The following is a 21,342-nucleotide window of genomic DNA, read 5'->3' on the forward strand; positions in this document are numbered from 1 at the left end:
CTAAATAGCAGCAAAAGTTACCAGGAAATCATTAGATTTGAGTAACTGACAACATGATTCACTATATTTCAAGATATGTCTGAGAATGGCTGTCTGATCAAGGGTAGCCTTAGGAGCTTTGTGGCCCAAATGGACACCTTTTATTTATTTATTCATTCATTCATTCATTTATTTTTGCAGTGGCCCAGATTCTCAGCCTGTAGAATCTTAGAGAAATAGAAAATTTGGACAGTTCTTATATATAAGAATTTACATTTCCAAAACTCACTACCCTGGAGATTGTGTTTTCCAGCCACCAGGCTACATGGAAGCAGCAAGACAATTGGTTTGCCTGCCTTCTTCCCACTATGAAGAGCTGCCCCCCCCATGTGCTCAAAAATATGACTATTTTCCTCTAACAGAGAAGAGTTGGGAGACATGAAGGTCCTTCCTCAACTACATCATTTCTCTCTTCCTTATATGGGCTGAGCCTAGATCCAATAAGAATCACCTCTTATCCCTTACTCAATCTTTCTGTCACCTGTGCTGCGTTCTCCCCACTTTTCTAAGTAGTGAGAAGTTCAGGAACAGTACAAGGTGAACAGTGAAAGGCTATACATGTCTACTCAGAAGTAAACCCTACTGAGCTCAATGGGACTTACTCCCTGTAAGTGTATATAAGATTGCAGTTTCCTCTGGGATGAGTGATCACAACCATGTTAGATATTATCAAAGCTGCTGAAAGGAATAAGAAAAGTGATCAAGGTTTGATGCATGTTCCTTAAAAAAGAACATTAAAACATAGGAAACTGACTGATACTAGGTCAGAATCTTGGCCCATTCAGTTCAGTGCTGTCAGCAATGACTGTCTTTCCCTGCCCTAACTGGAGATGCCAGGACTGGCAAAGATATACGTGCTCTATCCCTGAGTTACAATTCCTCCAGACTTCTGGGTCTCTTTAGTTGAGAAATCAAATATGACCATCAATGCAATCCTGAGAATTACTACTCAGAAGTAAATCCCACTAAGTTCAATGGGACCTACCCCTTGAAAAGTATGCTTAAGACTGTAGTCTGAGAGGGACATCACAGCGGTTGAAATTGTGTGAACGGAAGGCAGGGAAGACTGAGTGACATTGCTCTCCCTTTCCCATAACGCTAGAACACAGAGTGTAGGGGAAGGGGACCCATTGAAATTCAGGAAGCTCACCCACAACTCCAATTCTCTGAATCAATACATTCCTTTGATCTTCCAGCCCCAAACCTCTTCCTATGCAAACTGGCAGAAAGCGATCCCTTCAAACTGAGCAACTGCCTGTCTTCTTCACCTGCCTCCATTCATTTGGGTTAGGTAGCAGATCCCCCCCCTCATGGAGGGGGGTGGGAACAAGATTGATTGGTGGAGGGTGCACAGAGGGCCAGGAAGTGGGGGCAGCTGTACTAGCAAGATGCCAAAAGCTTGTGTCTTAGAGTGGGTGGGACGTCTCACACACGCACAGAGATGCTTCACTTGCTGCTCCAGCCTCCCAAGCATCGGCTGCAGAGAAATGTGCCAGTGGGTGCTCTATTCACAGCTCCAGTGGGACTCCATATGTGCCGGGCCCAATATGGCAAATTCAGCTATATTGCCCTAAGACCAGCCCTGTATCTGACAAAGCAGTCCATGCTAACAAAGCAGATAAAAGAAATATGCAATTTTCCAACTTTTCAGATCACTGGCCTTCAATAAACTAGATTGTTTTTGAGAGTACTATTTTTGTGGGGGACATTGCCTCCAGCAGAATGCTGTATCCACCCACTCAATATGGCAGGATAGTGGCCACTTGAGAAAGGTTACTGTCTGAATTAATGAAAATGCAACTGAGTTGCGTGGCTGGCATGACCTTTAAAAATGAGTTTGGGCCACTTCCTCCTGCATGTTGGATTTTGAATCAACCACCCCAAAAACCAACCATCCCAATAAACTCATTTGCATTTTTCTGCCCATTTTGTTCAATTTGAGCTCACATGCAGATCTGTTTTCACTCTTTCATCAACTGGATACCAGTCTATTCCTAAGTGAAGGGAAATTCTACACTTTGACACTAGTCTTTAGTGTTTTGCACTATCTCTGTATCAACAGAAGCTTCGCTGCTTATGAATGTTCAACTTACAAAAAAGAGATAAAAGACTTTTTCAAGAGGCATACTTTCAGAAGAGAGGAGTAGGAGAGAGTGCCAGAGAACAGGAGAGATGAGAAGAAGAAGAAGAAGAAGAAGAAGAAGAAGAAGAAGAAGAAGAAGAAGAAGAAGAAGAAGAAGAAGAAGAAGAAGAAGAAGAAGAAGAAGAAGAAGAAGAAGAAGAAGAAGAAGAAGAAGAAGAAGAAGAAGAAGAAGAAGAAGAAGAAGAAGAAGAAGAAGAAGAAGAAGAAGAAGAAGAAGAAGAAGAAGAAGAAGAAGAAGAAGAAGAAGAAGAAGAAGAAGAAGAAGAAGAAGAAGAAGAAGAAGAAGAAGAAGAAGAAGAAGAAGAAGAAGAAGAAGAAGAAGAAGAAGAAGAAGAAGAAGAAGAAGAAGAAGAAGAAGAAGAAGAAGAAGAAGAAGAAGAAGAAGAAGAAGAAGAAGAAGAAGAAGAAGAAGAAAAGGAAAGGATGCCCTCATTAGGAACTAACAATCTGATATGTACAATGGGCCCTGAGACAGAGCCCAGAACTACACCTCCAAAGACTCCCCAGTTCATCACTTGACTATGCATTGCTACCTCTGTACTAAGGTTTAAGGGTCAGTTAGAATTGTTTTCTGACGGATATGGGCTCTCGCATAGTATCCAATTCCAACCTAACCAAGCTGTGATGCCACTCCTACTCGTATAGAGTTGGAGTAAAGGGGATAAGTACCTGACTCTACCCACTTCCAGGTTCCAGATGCTATTGATGATTTTTCATTCACCTGTCTCTCCTGCCTCTGAAGGCATGGCAACTTGGTGTCCGATTTGGCTCCACTTGCCTGTATCTAAGTTTGCGAGAGAAGTTTGAGGCATATCTTTATTTTCAGTTCTTCTGAACATGAACCATAATCAAGTAAATCTAATTTAGCTCTGAAAAGAAAAAGTCATTTACATGCATTGTGGGTTGCACGGCCACATTACTGTTAGATTGTTTTCATACTTACCATAAAACCAAAGGGGATCTTGATTATTTCGTTTTCCTCTTTATACACAGCTCTGATACATGGAAATCATTCTTTCTCCAAATCATCAATACCCATCAGCTTTCAATTGTATACAATGGAAAATCCATGATATTCATAAAAAATCCAATGTTATAACCCAGTGTTTCACAACCTCAGTTCAGAAGATTTCCTTAAAAGTTTGGCAATCATGAGCAACTGTGAAAAGTTGAATATTGCAATGCAAGTCTTCTATGAGAGGTGATTGTTTCCAGGAGTAAAATAGGATTATAGTCTTACTGAACCAAATGGGATTAAGTTTGAGTAAAATAAACAACACCATTTTCAAACACCTCTATCTCTTAGTAAATGCAATGCATTTGTTCATTATTTAAATGTTCAAATCCATTAATCAGCCTGAAAAGAAATCAGCTGAGATTATGTGCAAAGAAGTTGACACCCAAATCCTAAGGGCAATTAGCAACTGCTGAAGAAATTGCTAATCATGAAAAATCATTGAAGCTGAGAGAAAAATAATAGTCACTTGAGGGAGGGGGGAGACAGACTCAAGAAAATGATGAAAGAGAGAATTACACAATAAAGTCCTTCCAATCAGTCTCAAAGTTGAAAAATGATAGGAATTGGGCTGAAAAAAAAAATCTTAGCTTATGGTGGAGGTTCTTCCAATTCACCAGAGCGGCTTGACTCAGTTTAGTCATGAGTCTCTCCCCCCCCCCCCCCGCAACTTGACTCGAAGACAAGTTCTCATGGGGGCACTTTCTGAGTCACCAGAAATGTTTTCGTGACTCAAAAAGACTCGAGTCACAAGTCTTTCTCTTTAATAAGCCAGCTGCGCCTGTGGAAAAAAAGGAACTGCTGCAGGGGGAACTAACTACGGAGTCCAAAGGAGTCATGAGGTTGGAAAGCATGATAGCTATGAACCGCCTTCCCCCAGCTTCCCTACCTCTTTCCCCCCCCCTCCCTGAGCTTCTCCAGCCAATTCTAAAACAAGAACACCCTTGGGCTCCTCCTTCTGCCCTACCTCACCCCCCCCCCCCAAAAAATTCAGATAACCCATCCTTCATGGAATGAACACCAGTTCCTTCCACAATGGACAAGAGAAGCCTTCCTACCTCAGGGGTGTCCAAGCGTTTTGGCAGAAGGGCCACATCATCTCTCTGATACTGTGTCAAGGGCCAGGGGAAAAAGAATTAATTTACATAAATTTGCATAAATGAATATATTACAGATGGAACTTATATGAATGATGAAGGTCTTGCAATAGCTTAAGGCCTATAAAAGGCCAGCCTTTCCTTTACTGCCGTTGCTGCATCACAGACATGAAACAGCAAGCAGTGTAGGGAGCCCTTATCCCACAGTTCACACAAGAAGTCAAAGAGTTGCCCTCACGCAATTGCAGTTGCGCTGGGCCAGCACGGATTCCAGAAAGTTTCAGGAAGGCCAGAGGCTTATTGGAGACTGGGGGCTCCTCACCAGCTGGATTGGAAGTCCCTGAGGGCTGCAAATGGCCCCCGGGCCAGGGTTTGGGGACCCCTGGTTTGCCTAGATAAATCTATATGCTTGTAGTACATTTCTTTAAAGACTAATAAAACATCATGTCTTCAAAACCAACATTTTGCTACAATAATAGAAGTTTTATGGAGAAAGCATGTCATAGCCCTTGCCTTTGAGAGGGTCCCTGTGCCTCCCCCAGTGTAAACAGAAGTGCTCTGTGATGTTTGATTGCAGTACAGGGCTGATGGGGGGAACTGGGGAAACATCTTCTATCACATTTCCCAAAATAATTGGCTTATGCAGGTTTGTAAGCTTTGGAAGATGTCTGTGGAGCAAGGGCTTAGGCAACATCACTGAAACCAGTATTTTGCCTGATAGTGTTTGATATGGTTTATTTGGCAAAGCTAAACAGGTTTTTGTCTAATTGGCTCTTGGATGGAAGATCTTTGCTCTGTTTATGTTCAAATATAAAGCAGAGAATCATGGAAGAAGAAGAAAAAGATGGCACATTCCTTCCTGCTTGATGGGTGTGACATCAACATAGTATTAATGTTGACCTCTGAGGTATAGCACAGCCTATGGCAGGGAAAGCTTAAGGGCAACCTGAGCTAAGTTTCCCAATCTCAACCTCCTGAGGCTTACTCTCTAGCCTACCTTTGTCACAAATGTGACTGGAGGGAACCACAGGCAGGGCTTTTTTGCAGAGGTGTTGGAACTGGACCATCTTGGTAAAGCCACTGCTGTTTGGCTGTTTTGGTTTGCATATTGCTAAATAGTGACATAAGTGAAATAGGGCGCAATCCTAACCCCTGACGACAGTGCTTTCCAGCACTGGCATAGCGGTGCCAATGGGGCATGTGCTGTATCCTGCAGTTGGGTGTCACTCACGGAGTCCTCCTCAAAGTAAGGGAATATTTGTTCCCTGACCTCAGTGCTGCATTGCCCTTATGTCAGTGCTGGAAAGCACTGACATAAGAGGTTAGGATTGCGCCCATAGTGACATAAATAAGACATCCCTGCGAGGAAGTAACATTCTGTCATCACAAGATAACCAAAGAACCTTGCCTCCTTGATTTCCTGATTTTCATTGTGAGTCAAAATGAATTTATTTTGGAAGAATTTTATTTTTTATAATAAATAAAAAAAATTTTCCAGCTGGTTTTTTTTCCCCAGCTGATGTTTGGCTTTATAGTTTATTATTTTGAATATATTATTTTTCTTTAATTTTCCTTTTCTTGTACTTTAATATTGTTTGTCACATTGCAAGGCTTCCTCTTGAAATAAAGATGAATTATTATAATTACAAAGATGAATTATTCCTTCACCTTGGAATAATAGAGGGATACTAAGAAAAATTAGGAGCATTTTAAGCCCTTTTTCTTTAATGCGTTCATCATCCATTAGTTGCTATATACGTAAAACCATAGTGATGGTCCCTTTCACAATAATCCAGGCAGTCAAATTCCTAGCAGTGGTCAATAACTACAACTATAAGCCTTGCAGTCATGTATACGTTCCCCCCCCCCTGCACTTCAGTCATTGCTGCCTTCCCTGAGTTCAGCTTAATGAATGCTCAATTCTACTGATTGCCCAATGGAATTGAGAAAGTCAGTTTGGAGTTTGTCACAATTCTGCTCGAATCAGTTACTGCCTGATGGCTCCAAGGGCAAGAGGGAGGGGCTGCTTACATTCCATTTGGGAGCCTGCACTACTTACCTTTTTGCACTTTTGTTCTAGCTACACTACTGGCTTGAATGCAAAGATGTATACTGATAGAACACCTACTTGTAGAACAACTTGCCCATCACAGCTGACCTTTCCTCTTACTATACAGGAGCAAGCCTTGATTAATGTATGCAGTGCTATGCTCACTGTCATTTACGCTAGATGATGGTGAGACCTCATAGGGATAGAGAGCCCCCAGATTTGTACCTCGAACTGTGGTTCTCAAACACTCTGGGAGTCTGAGAACTGGGGGTAAGTGCTTGGATAGGGCAGGAACTAGGATGAGGGTGATGTCCCGATGGTGTTGCAGTGATCGTGGTGCCGCAGGTACCCAGCAGCATTTAAACATAACTGAGGGGACTGTGCAGCCTCCAAGATGTTCCTGGAGGCTTGCAGCCCCCTCTGCGAGTCTCCCCTCCACTGCAGTGGGCTCCAATCTGCAGTTGGAGCCCACTTCCAGTTTTGGAAATTGCACTCCTGAGCTCCGACCGCAAACCAGAAGTGGGCTCCAACAGCAGATCGGAGCCCACTGCAGTGGAGGGGAGGCTCATAAAAGAGGTTGCGAGTCTCTAGAACCCTCTGGGAGGTTGCACAATCCCCTCAGGTATGTTGAAATGCTGCTGGGTGCCGGTGGTGCAGCAATTGCAGTGGCGCCTTTGGAATGCTCATCTATGGGTCACTCCCCTTAAGGAGAAAGTGACCCTTTTCTAGTTGTGGTTCGTGACCCACCACTTTGAGAACCACTGACCTAGAAAATGTCCCAGATTCCTGTGTAACTCACAGGGGCTGCATGAGAGGCAGCAAGATGTGAAAAGGACTATCTCAAGTGAGAATTTCAAAGCAACTGCTCCCTGCTGCTGTTTTTGTTCTTCTACCGGAGCAAATAACATATACAAAAAAAAGATACCTATCACTGGCTGCAATCCTAGCAACACTTTCCTGTGAGTAAGCCCCATTGAACATAATAGGACTTACTTCTGAGTAGACCTGGCTAGGATTGTACCCTTTATCATTAAAACCCACCCTTATTATGACTGCAGGTCTTAGTATTATTATACTAAAATGCCACTGCTTATTGGGTAATATTACAATTACCCAAATGGCTAAAGGCAATTGTTTAGATAATTTTAAATATTGAAATGAAATGAAGACATTTTTTTTTCCTTTCCAAGGACAAGGATATATAGCTGATTGTTCATCTAGAAGTATTTGAGCCCAATCCTATGCATTTCTACTCAGAAGTAAGTCCCATTATAGAAAATTACTCCCAGGTAAGTGTGGATAGGATTGCAGCTTTAGTCTGATTGTAAGAATGCTGCCTGATTGTTGCTGAAAGTCTTTATTTGCAGCAATACAGAGTGTTTCTTAGGTCATGGCATCCATGATGAAGATTCAGAAAAAAATGAGTTTTTAATTATCATAATCATAATCGGATATTGTAAAAACATTCCTATCACCAACATAACGTCAATTAGATTTTCTTCCATTATTTCTATCAAGGATCTTCATTGTTTTCTTTATGGCTTCTTTCACTTCTTTGTTCCTCAAGCTGTACACAAGGGGATTAACCAAAGGCATGAGCAGAGTGTACAACAGAGAGAACAGTTTCTTCAGCTCAGACAGTGAACTCATGTCTGGTAAAACATAGACAATCATCAAGGAGCCGTAGAAACAAGCAACCACAATGAGGTGTGAGGAGCTAGTAGAGAAAGCCTTTTGTTTCCCAGTGGTGGATGGAATTTGTAAAATACTTCTAAAGATGCAAATGTAAGATGTCAAGGTTGTTAGAAGTGGGGGCAGTGTGTCAATGGAGGAAAATATTATGGCAGTCATTTCAACCAAGTATGTGTCGTTGCAAGAGAGTCTAATTAATGGAGTGAAATCACAGAAGAAATGGTTAATTTAAGAACCTTTTGATCTGTGCTAAAGAGAGTAGCCCCATAGCGGGGCTGCTTCCCTTACTCAGGGGAAGGGGACAAATGTCCCCTTCTCCCGAGGTGCCTCCCGCAGTAGCGTGGGCGGTGCAGGATTCGGCGGGAGCCCTTCTTGGCAGTTCTTGCTTTCTATTAATTTTCTTCAATACTTTAAAAAAAATTTCTTTCTGACCAGCAAAAAGGCATGCCAATTACCCCAAAGCCCAGATTCCTGCATCACAAAATGCATGGGTGAGGGCATTTTGTGCCCCAGAGTCCTCCTTAGGGCCAAATCCAAACTATGTCAGCTTCACCATCAACTGTATTAGTTTTTAATTGCCTAATAAAAAATATTAGGCTAATGCAGCCTCCACTGAGACAAATGTTGCCAGTTCTGATCTGGAGAAGTACACATTTACTCACAGAGCTTACTATGATCAGAATGCCAAATTCAAGCCTCACATTAATCAGAGGTTGCCTTAGCCCCACCTCTGGTAGGTTGAAAGCACCAATCAGGTGCTTATCTTGCTTAGGCTAAATTCTGCAGGGTGGGCCCAGAGAAGGAGAGTCCCTACCTTCATGAGCGGCAGGGGGCTGCATATTGGTGACAATTTTGTATTGATCATTGTTGCTGTTTCCCCCCCCCCCCCATCCAGCTAGTAAACAGAGAATAAGAATGCATGTTAAAGGCAGAAATGGAAATGGTAAAGCAGGGGCATCCTCCTTTGTGTCACTCCCCTGACCACTAGACACAGGTAACAGAAAGACAGCAGTATCCACCCCACCCCACCCCCAACAAAAACCCAACATTTTCTTCAAAAGATTTCCTTCCCTCAAAGATTTTTCCTCTCGATTTTTTCTATCACATTTTTTTCACATCATTCAAACAATATGATTTTTCTTCCAAACCTTTCTGCCTCCTAATAGATAGATAGATAGATAGATAGATAGATAGATAGATAGATAGATAGATAGATAGATAGATAGAACACTAATATGATTGATGATTGCCTTTCAGTCAATTGATATTTATTGATATATTTGGAGAAGGCCTAGAATAGAAAGTGGTTTGTTATTATTATCACTATTAGTAGTAGTAGTAGTAGTAGTAGTAGTAGTAGTAGTAGTATAAACAAAACTCTAGCGTACAGTAGAATTTATTACCTTCAAGCAGCATAAAAACACAATGCTTGCTCTGAAATAAACAGAACCTAAGTAGAAAAATAGTGGCATGTGTCCATTAGGAGCAAAAGAATGGATTAAGAATTATAAATTGAACAAAGGAGTCATAGACACATACTGTCCATTCACATGCATGCAACAACAGACCTCTGAGACTTTCAACAACGATCAGAAGATTTGTTACAGCTAGAGGAACCCATCATTTCCATATGAATCCCAGAACAAACTCCAAATCTGTAGATTACTTTAACAAGAGTTTCCTTTACTTCTTTGTTTCTTAAGCTGTATATGAAAGGATTGGCCAGAGGAGTCAGGACTGTATACAGGAAAGAGAAGGTCTTCTTTAGGTCTCTAAATTGGCCAGTTGATGGCAAGATGTAGACAAAGATTAAGGACCCATAGTAAATTGAGACCACAGTGAGGTGAGAAGAGCAAGTGGAGAAGGCCTTCTTCCTCCCAGTGATGGACGGTATCTTCAGGATCGTGCCAAATGATAAACACATAGGATGTCACAGTGGTGAGAAAGGTTGGGAGAATGCCTATAGAGGAGGTTACAAAAGCAGCTGTTTTCAATAACCCAGGTGTCACCCACAAGAGAGTCTTACAAGTGGTGTGAAGTCACAAAAGAAATGGTCAATTTTGTATTGGCTGCAGAATGTGAGCTGGGACAACAAGCCTGTTAAGATTATTATAAGCAGACACCCAATTAACCATGATAAAGAAACAAGCAGGGTACATTTTCTCTCGTTCATAAGTGTGACATAATGCAATGGTCTACATATGGCCAAGTAGCGATCATAGGACATAACGGCCAGGAGGAAGCATTCTGTTGCTTCCTAGGGTAGAGAAGAAATGCATCTGTAATATGCAGCCCCAAAGAGAAATGGTTTTGTCCTCTGTCACAAAGCTCTTCAGCATTCTGGGCAATATGGTGGAGGTGTAGCAGGCCTCCAAGAAGGAGAGGTTGGCCAGAAAGAAGTACATTGGAGTGTGGAGGTGCTGTTGAGTCACAACCAGTGCAAGAATGAGGAGGTTTCCAAACAGAGTCAGAATATAGATAGCCAGAAACAGTAGGAAGAGGAGAAGGTTCCAGTCTTCAGCATTCCCAAATCCTACAAGGATGAACTCTGTGAAGCCTGTTCTGCTACGCTCACTCTGAGTTGTTCACAGGCTGCATTTGTAGATAACAAATCTGATATAGTATAGCACAGAGAAATATTAGGAGCCTTCCGAGAGCTCCCCCCCCCCCAATACACATACAGTGTCAGATTCCACCTTTTGGACATATCTGTAAAATGGGGACATTTGCATTGAGACGTATTTGGTAAAAAATAATGCTCACAATGTGCTCATCTCCCAGAATCTGATGCAAATATTGGAGAAGCAAATGGATGTTGAAACAAAATGAAGGGAAGTGTTAGGTATAAAATGACCTAACAAGAAAGTATTAACTGTAGTAATGGTTTCCATCAAGGAGGAGTAAAGTGTGGGATGAGAAACAGAGAGAACTCATAGACAATCAGAATAAAAAAAATGATGAGGAGAGGAAATTGAAGGGTTGTTGGATTGAAATTGAAATTGTTGAAATTGAAAGGGTGATGGATTTGGGGGCTAGAGGATAAAAGTCACTGGACACTAATAAGGTAGCACAAAAGTATGTGTGTGTATGTGTGTGTGTGTGTGTGTGTGTGTGTGTGTGTGTGTGTGTGTGTGAGAGAGAGAGAGAGAGAGAGAGAGAGAGAGAGAGAATATGTTATGTAGAATTCATACCTGTTTCAAACCTTGTCCTTAAAACAAGGAACACAGCTTGCAGACTCCTGATTTAAGCCATTCTACCACAGTCTTAACTGTGCCTATTCTGTATCCCTTTCTAGAAGGTACTTGCTTGCTTTCATGACCCTTTGGGAATGCCAGGTGAAATGTCTGTATTTTCCCTGTTGATGCATATCTCCTTAGGGGAGTAAACATGTAATCCTTCTATTTGTATAATTTGCACAAAACACACCTGGCTCAGTAGTCTCCTCAATTTGCTATTTATGTCTAAATATATGTTCCTGTTACTTATTATATATATAACATATACACATGTGAACACCCATGTGCACTTATTCAGCTCTATTACTTCATCCGTTAATTCTCAGTGGGGAAGAGAAAAGGAGAAATCAACACAAATTCCCCAAGGGCAATGTGTGTCTCTAGTGATAATTTCTTATACAAGGGGGATTGCAAAGGTGGTGTGGGAGTTAGAAATACCTGTTCAGATAATTGATACAATATTGACTGCTGTGCATGTCAATGGCTTTCCAAGGTCTGGAGCAATGCACCATGGCCAGCATATGTCAAAACTCCAGGTTGTTGAAACTGTCCTGTGCAATTTGGTGGCAGGAGAATAGAAATTCTGCTTTTGCCACCTGATGAATCTACAGGGATTCCTTCCCCATTGAGGGAACTAGGTGAGCCTGAAATGTGCATCAGGTCAGTGGCGGCACTGTTTAAGCTATACTTGAAAGAAAAACCTGTTTCCTTCACACAGTGCTCATGTCTGTATGTATGTGGCCATGCAGAATCTCATGCGTGATACCTTCCTCTCTGTGCCACTGAGAGCTGGCATTGGGCATGTGGCAAAGTGCCTGATTGCCTCCCCCTTCCTAAATTTTCCTACAAACCAGATGTTACTCCAGTTTTTAAATTGTGTTTAAGAAAGAAAGAAAGAAAGAAAGAAAGAAAGAAAGAAAGAAAGAAAGAAAGAAAGAAAGAAAGAAAGAAAGAAAGAAAGAAGAAAGAAAGAATATTTCTTTATCTAGCATATGGTTAGTCTGTGGAAGTTCTTGCCACTGGATGTGGTGATGGCATCAGGCCTAGATGCCTTTAAGGGGGAATTGGACAGATTTCTGGAAGAAAAGTCCAGTACAGTTTACAAACCCTGATGGGTATGTGTAATGTCTTGGTTGTAGAAGTAAGCTACCTCAGAATGCCAGGTGCAAGGGAGTGGCAACAGGTATCTTATCTTGTGTGCTCCCTGATGCATCTGGGAGGCTACTGTGTGAATCAGGACACTGGACTAGACGAGCCTCTTATGTTTTTATGCTCTTAATTGACAGTTTTAACTTAGCATGAGCAAGAGAGGGACTAAATGAAAACATTTATCAGAATGGGATAATTTCCTTACTTTGAGTAGTGCTACTGCATTTTTTTTCCCTGTTGCAGCAAAGTCTTCCTCATTTGCTTTTTCATCTTCCAGTAATGCACAGGCATCTAAGGATTGGCTTCACAATCTCCTTTATTATTATTATTATTATTATGATGTGATATTTTCAGACAACACCCAGGTGAAATAAACTTGCCTGGCCTCCCCCTCCCATCTTTATTCTTTTCATTTCTGTGTTCCAGAGCTATATCTGTACTCCATGCTGCAAATTTCACCTTCCAAAACACACGTAGACTAGATACAATGCTATGCATTCTAGACACGCAATAACCTAGAACATTGTTTCTCAAACGGTGGGTCGGGACCCACTAGGTGGTTTGCAAGCCCATTTCAGGTGGGTTCCCATTCATTGCAATATTTTATTTTTAATATATTAGACTTGATGCTACCATGGTATGTGACTGCGTTTGGAGAAATGTTAAGAGACCTGTCCTTTTAACAAGCTACTATGTAGATTCTTTTAACAATGAGAGGTCAATGGCACTTACTTCTGGGTAGGTGTGGGTAGGATTACAGCCTAGGATTGTAAAAAAAAATTCCCTCTTGATGATGTCTCTTCTGGTCATGACATCACTTCCAGTGGGTCCTGTCAGATTTTCATTCTAAAAAGTGGCTCTCGGTGCTAAATGTGTGAGTACCACTGACCTAGAAGAAATGTGGAGCTGACTATTGACACCTGCGAATTCTGTGAACTGGGTGACCACCTGCTGGGGCTAGTAGTTCTGGTCAGAAGGTGGAAGTTTCACTTTCCACGTTTGAATTCTACTCATACATGTTGGTGCTTTTGGAGAAGACCTGGGCTATATTTCCACTACAGTTTTAACCCACTTTGAAAGCGTTTCTATTTCTCCAATGCATTCTGGTTGCAGGAGGACGGTAGTTTCTGAAGGAATCTGATAGCATTTAGAGTCTACCCTTAACAAGTCTCCAGAAAGTATTGGGGAATAGAAGTGCATTGAAAGTGAATTAGAGCTGTAGTGGAAACGAAGCCCTGGATAGACTGAGACTGAGATACCCGAATTTATTTTGTAATAATCTTGTTTTGTACTGTATAGTATGTTTTGTTATGGCTCTAGAGATTTTGCCCCCCCCCCCCCACCACCACCACCAAGGCCTGCCCATGGCAACACTACAAAATGATCTTCCTTAGATGAGAGAGAAGAAAAGTGTAGACTTTGGGTGTTGTTGGAATATCTGTTTATTTATAATAAGCAGACCATTTTAGAAATTAAACAAAAGAAAACCTCTTACAGCAAGAAGCTTAACTACTAACCCTGTCCTACATCTGTAGTCACAGCCATTGCAATTTCCTGATGCTGCCTTCCAGTCTGAGTTAAGGTCAGCAAAAATGTTCAGTCCTGTGTCTCATCTCTTCCTTCTTCAAACTTTGATGGATGAGACATGCTGATAGCTGGAGTGCTAATCTTGCAATCCACTTCTGCAAAAAGGCCAGTAACATAGCAAAAATTGTGCTGCCATCACACATTATGGAGAATCAGAAGCAGGGAAATTCTGGGAGAATCTGGGTAGGTATTGGGACTTGCCTGGGAGCAGGTCAAGGGCAGACTGGGGCAGGAATTGGCAACAGTGAAGGCGCTTAGGCCCAGCCCAGGCTCGACATGCTCTCTTGGATCCACTTGGATTTACACCAGCCAAACAGCTGGTGCAGATCACGTAGGATCATGGGAGACCAGGGTGCAGCAGAGCAGATAAGTAGAAAAGGGTTGTTTTTTTTTTTGTTTTTTTTTTGGGGGGGGGGGGGTGTTTAAAGATTTTTCTTATCTCTCCATTGCTGCTTGGTTGCCAGTGAGCCCACAGCATGCAGCCTAGAATAGAGTTAGGTCTTGATGACAGTTTCCTAAAGGCAAAAAATGTAAACAAAATGCAGGGAAAGGCATTTGGATGAACACTAATATAATTAATGACTACTTTTCAATCAACTGATATTTATTGATATTTTGGAAAAGAATGTAAAGTGGCTTTTATAATCTTCATCATCATCATCATCATCATCATCCATATTGCTATCTCCAAGCAACACAAAAATACAATACCTGCTCTGCAATTAACAAATTCTAAGTAGAAATAATGTGGAACGTGTCCACTAGGAGCAAAATAATGGATTAAGAATTATAAATTGGACAGAGGCACAGACATGCATTGTACATGCACATTTTTTTTGTTTTTGTTTGTTTTTAAATCCACCTAGATAACAGAGAATTAAAAATACATGTTAAAGACAGAATGGAAATGGAATTGGACTGCAAATTGCCTGGGTAAAGCAGAGACATAGGTAACAGGAAAACAGCAGAACTGTCTATCTCACCCATAACAATATTCCAGACGTTTCCTCAAAAGATTTCTTCCCTTCATTTTTTCCTCTAAATTTTTTTCCATCTCATTATTTCCATGTAGCAAACAATAGGAGTTTTCTTTAAAACCTTTCTGCTTCCCAAAAGAAAAACAAAAACAAAATACAGGGGAAATCATTTTGGATGAGCACTAATATAATTGACTACTGTTCAATCAATTCATATTTATTTGGAGAAGATCAAGAATGGAAAGTCTTCTTCTTCTTCTTCTTCTTCTTCTTCTTCTTCTTCTTCTTCTTCTTCTTCTTCTTCTTCTTCTTCTTCTTCTTCTTCAGCATCATCATCATCATCATCATCATCACCCATATTGCTACCTCCAAGCAGCAATATTTACTCTGAAATTAACAGAACCCAAGTAGAAATATGGTGGAATGTGTTTGTTAGGATCAAAAGAATGGATTATCAATTGGGCAAAGGAGGCATAGACACATACTGTACATCCACGTGAGCAAAACCCATGGACTTATGAGATCGTAAGCGGTGTTCATAAGATTTGTTACAGCTGGAGGCTTCCATCAATTTTTATGAATCCCAGAACAAACTCCAAATCTGTAGATTACTTTAGCAAGAGTTTCCTTTACTTCTTTGTTTCTTAAGCTATATATGAAAGGATTGGCCAGAGGAGTCAAGACTGTATACAGGAAAGAGAAGATCTTCTTTAGGTCTCTAAATTGGCCACTTGATGGCAAGATATAGACAAAGATTAAGGATCCATAGTAAATTGAAACCACAGTGAGGTGTGAAGAACAAGTGGAGAAGGCCTTCTTCCTCCCAGTGATGGACGGTATCTTCAGGATCGTGCCAATGATAAACACATAGGACATCACAGTGGTGAGAAAGGTTGGGAGAATTCCTATGGAGGAGGTTACAAAAGCTGCTGTTTCAATAACCCAGGTGTCACCACAAGAGAGTCTTACAAGTGGTGTGAAGTCACAAAAGAAATGGTCAATTTTGTATTGGTTGCAGAAAGTGAGTTGGGACAACAAGCCTGTTAAGATTATTATAAGCAGACACCCGATTAACCATGATAGGGAAACAAGCAGGGTACATTTCCTCTCATCCATAAGTGTGACATAATGCAATGGTCTACATATCGCCAAGTAGCGATCATAGGACATCACGGCCAGGAGGCAGCATTCTGCAGCTGCTAGAGTAGAGAAGAAATGCATCTGTAATATGCAGCCCCAAAGAGATACGGTTTTGTCCTCTGTCACAAAGCTCTTCAGCATTCTGGGCAATATGGTGGAGGTGTAGCAGACCTCCAAGAAGGAGAGGTTGGCCAGAAAGAAGTACATTGGAGTGTGGAGGTGCTGTTGAGTCACAACCAGTGCAAGAATGAGGAGGTTTCCAAACAGAGTCAGAATATAGATAGCCAGAAACAGCAGGAAGAGGAGAAGGTTCCAGTCTTCAGCATTCCCAAATCCTACAAGGATGAACTCTGTGAAGCCTGTTCTGCTACGCCACTCTGAGTTGTTCACAGGCTGCATCTGCAGATAACAAATAGTGTAGCACAGAGAAAAAATTAGAAGCCTTTCAAGAGCAGACTGCCCCCCGCCCCCCCAATACACATACAGTGTCAGATTCCCACCTTTTGGACATATCTGTAAAATGGGGACATTTGCATTGAGATGTATTTGGTTAAAAATAATGTTCACAATGTGCTCATCCTCCAGAATCTGATACAAATGTTGGGGAAGCAAATGGATGTTGAAACAAAATGAAGGAAAGAGTCAGGTATAAAATGACTTGACAAGCAAGTATTAACTGTGGGAATGGTTTCCATCCAAGGAGGAGTAAAGTGTGGGATGAGAAACAGAGAGAACTCATAGACATTCAGAATAAAAAAATGAGAGGCGAGGAAATGGAAAGGTTGTTGGATTGAAATTGAAATTGTTGAAATTGAAAGGGTGATGGATTTGGGGCTAGAGGATAAAAGTCACTGGACACTAACAAGGTAGGCACAAAAGTGTGTGTGTGTGTGTGTGTGTGTGTGAGAGAGAGAGAGAGAGAGAGAGAGAGAGAAAGAGAGAGAGAGAGAGAGAGAGAGAGAGAGAGAGAGAGTATATGTTATGTGGAATTCATACCTGTTTCAAACCTTGTTCCTTAAAACAAGGAACACAGCTTGCAGACTCCTGATTTAAGCCATTCTACCACAGGTCTTGACTGTGCCTATTCTGTATCCCTTTCTAGAAGGTACTTGCTTGCTTTCATGACCCTTTGGGAATGCCAGGTGAAATGTCTGTATTTTCCCTGTTGATGCATATCTCCTTAGGAGAGCAAACATGTAATCCTTCTATTTGTATTTATATGCACAGAACACACCTGGCTCAGTATTGACTCCTCAATTTGCTATTTATGACTAAATATATGTTCCTGTTACTTATTATATATACAACATATACACATGTGAACACCCATGTGCACATATTCAGCTCTATTACTTCATTCTTTAATTCTCAGTGGGAAAGAGAAAAGGAGAAATCAACACAAATTCCCCAAGGGCAACATGTATCTCTAGTGATAATTTCTTATTCAAGGGGGATTGCAAAGGTGGTGTGGGAGTTAGAAATACCTGTTCAGATAATTGATACAATATTGACTGCTGTGCGTGTCAATGGCTCTCCAAGGTCTGGAGCAATGCACCATGGCCAGCATATGTCAAAACTCTAGGTTGTTGAAATCGTCCTGTGCAATTTGGTGGCGGGAGAACAGAAGTTCTGTTTCTGCCACCTGATGAATCAACAGGGATTCCTACCCCATTGAGGGAACTAGGTGAACCCTGAAATGTGCATCAGGTCAGTGGCGGCACTGTTTAAGCTATACATTAAAGAAAAACCTGTTTCCCTTCACACAATGCTCATGTCTGTGTGCATGTGGCCATGCAGAATGTAATGCGTGATACCTTCCGCTCTGCGCCACTGAGAGCTGGCATTGGGCATGTAGCAAAATGCCTGATTGCCTCCCCCTTCCTAAATTTTCCTACAAACCAGATGTTACTCCAGTTTTTAAATTGTGTTTAAGAAAGAAAGAAAGAAAGAAAGAAAGAAAGAAAGAAAGAAAGAAAGAAAGAAAGAAAGAAAGAAAGAAAGAAAGAAAGAAAGAAAGAAAGAAAGAATATTTCTTTATCTAGCATATGGTTAGTCTGTGGAAGTTCTTGCCACTGGATGTGGTGATGGCATCAGGCCTAGATGCCTTTAAGGGGGAATTGGACAGATTTCTAGAAGAAAAGTCCAGTACAGTTTACAAACCCTGATGGGTATGTGTAATGTCTTGGTTGTAGAAGTAAGCTACCTCAGAATGCCAGGTGCAAGGGAGTAGCAACAGGATCTTATCTTGTGTGCTCCCTGATGCATTTGGTAGGCTACTGTGTGAATCAGGACACTGGACTAGACAAGCCTTTGGCCTGATCCAGTGGGGCTCTTCTTATGTTTTTATGCTCTTAATTGACAGTTTTAACTTAGCATGAGCAAGAGTGGGACTAAATGAAAACATTTATCAGAATGGGATAATTTCCTTACTTTGAGTAGTGCTACTGCTTTTTTTCCTGTTGCAGCAAAGTCTTCCTCATTTGCTTTTTCATCTTCCAGTAATGCACAGGCATCTAAGGATTGGCTTCACAATCTCCTTTATGATGATGATGATGATGATGATGATGATGATGATGATGATGATGATATTTTCAGACAACACCCAGGTGAAATAAACTTGCCTGGCCTCCCCCCTCCCACCTTTTTTCTTTTCATTTCTGTGTTCCAGAGTTATATCTGTACTCCATGCTGCAAATTTCACCTTCCACAACACACATAGACTAGATACAAAGCTATGCATTCTAGACACGCAATAACCTAGAACATTGTTTCTCAGATGGTGGGTCGGGACCCACTAGATGGTTTGCAAGCCCATTTCAGGTGGGTTCCCATTCATTGCAATATTTTATTTTTAATATATTAGACTTGATGCTACCATGGTATGTGACTGCGTTTGGAGAAATGTTAAGAGACCTGTCCTTTTAACAAGCTACTATGTAGATTCTTTTAACAATGAGAGTCAATGGCGCTTACTTCTGGGTAGGTGTGGGTAGGATTACAGCCTAGGATTGTAAAAAAAAATTCCCTCTTGATGATGTCTCTTCTGGTCATGACATCACTTCCAGTGAGTCCTGTCAGATTCTCATTCTAAAAAGTGACTCTCGGTGCTAAATGTGTGAGTACCACTGACCTAGAAGAAATGGTGGAGCTGACTATTGACACCTGGGAATTCTGTGAACTGGGTGACCACCTGCTGGGGCTAGTAGTTCTGGTCAGAAGGTGGAAGTTTCACTTTCCCACGTTTGAATTCTACTCATACATGTTGGTGCTTTTGGAGAAGACCTGGGCTATATTTCCACTACAGTTTTAATCCACTTTGAAAGCGTTTCTATTTCTCCAATGCATTCTGGTTGCAGGAGGATGGTAGTTTGTGAAGGAATCTGATAATGTTTAGAGTCTACCCTTAACAAGTCTCCAGAAAGTATTGGGGAATAGAAGTGCATTGAAAGTGAATTAGAGCTGTAGTGGAAACACAGCCCTGGATAGGCTGAGACTGAGGTACCCGAATTTATTTTGTAATAATCTTGTTTTGTACTGTATAGTATGTTTTGTTATGACCTGGGCCCCCTGGAAGCCTGGGCCCCAGAGATCTTGCCTCCCCTCTCCCCAAGGCCTGCCCACAGCTACACTAAAAATGATCTTCCTTAGATGAGAGAGAAGAAAAGTGTAGACTTTGGGTGTTGTTGGAATATCTGTTTATTTATAATAAGCAGATCATTTTAGAAATTAAACAAAGAAAACCTCTTACAGCAAGAAACTTAACTACTAACCCTATCCTACATCTGTAGTCACAGTCATTGCAATTTCCTGATGCTGTCTTCCAGTCTGAGTTAAGGTCAGCAAAAATGTTCAGTCCTGTGTCTCATCTCTTCCTTCTTCAAACTATGATGGATGAGACATGCTGATAGCTGGAGTGCTAATCTTGCAATCCACTTCTGCAAAAAGGCCATTAATATAGCAAAAACTGTGCTGCCATCACACATTATGGAGAATCAGAAGCAGGGAAATTCTGGGGAGAATCTGGGTAGGTATTGGGACTGCCTGGGAGCAGGTCAAGGGCAGACTGGGGCAGGAATTGGCAACAGTGAAGGCGCTTAGGCCCAGCCCAGGCTCGACATGCTCTCTTGGATCCACTTGGATTTACACCAGCCAAACAGCTGGTGCAGATCCACGTAGGCTCATGGGAGACCAGGGTGCAGCAGAGCAGATAAGAAGAAAAGGGTTTTTTGTTTTGTTTTGTTTTTTGTTTTTTTTTTAAAGAATTTTCTTATTTCTCCATTGCTGCTTGGTTGCCAGTGAGCCTACAGCATGCAGCCTAGAATAGAATTAGGTCTTGATGACAGTTCCCTAAAGGAAAAAAAGATGTAAACAAAATGCAGGGAAAGGCATTTTGGATGAACACTAATATAATTAATGACTACTTTCAATCAACTGATATGTATTGATATATTTGGAAAAGAATGTAAAGTGGCTTTTATAATCTTCATCTTCATCATCATCATCATCCATATTGCTATCTCCAAGCAACATAAAAATACAATACCTGCTCTGCAATTAACAAATTCTAAGTAGAAATAATGTGGAACGTGTCCACTAGGAGCAAAATAATGGATTAAGAATTATAAATTGGACAGAGGCACAGACATGCATTGTACATGCACATTTTTTTTGTTTTTGTTTGTTTTTAAATCCACCTGGCTAACAGAGAATTAAAAATACATGTTAAAGACAGAAATGGAAGTGGACTGCAAATTGCCTAGGTAAAGCAGAGACATAGGTAACAGGAAAACAGCAGAACTGTCTATCTCACCCACAACAATATTCCAGACTTTTCCTCAAAAGATTTCTTCCCCTCATTTTTTCCTCTAATTTTTTTTTTTTCATCTCATTCTTTCCATGTAGCAAACAACAGGAGTTTTCTTAAAAATCTTTCTGCTTCCCAAAAGAAAAAAAAATCAAACAAAATACAGGAAAAATCATTTTGGATGAGCACTAATATAATTAACGACTACAGTTCAATCAATTCATAATTATTTGGAGAAGACCAAGAGTAGAAATATGATGGAATGTGTTCGTTAGGATCAAAAGAATGGATTAAGAATTTTCAGTTGAACAAAGGAGGCATAGACACACACTGTATGTGCATGTGAGCAAAACCCATGGATTTCTGAGATAGTCAGCGGTGTTCATAAGATTTGTTACAGCTGGAGGCATCCA

At 41.1% G+C, this 21,342-nt stretch overlaps 1 protein-coding gene across 1 annotated transcript; it reads right to left on the reverse strand.

Annotated features, from left to right (window-relative positions):
• Positions 1-15,552: 15,552 nt before the first annotated feature.
• LOC136652686 (olfactory receptor 6F1-like) lies at positions 15,553-16,524 on the reverse strand. The gene has a single exon (XM_066629608.1). The coding sequence runs from the start codon at positions 16,522-16,524 to the stop codon at positions 15,553-15,555; it is 972 nt and encodes a 323-aa protein (XP_066485705.1).
• Positions 16,525-21,342: the final 4,818 nt, after the last annotated feature.

The sequence above is a fragment of the Tiliqua scincoides genome, chromosome 5, assembly GCF_035046505.1.
Source record: "Tiliqua scincoides isolate rTilSci1 chromosome 5, rTilSci1.hap2, whole genome shotgun sequence".
NCBI lineage: Eukaryota > Metazoa > Chordata > Lepidosauria > Squamata > Scincidae > Tiliqua > Tiliqua scincoides.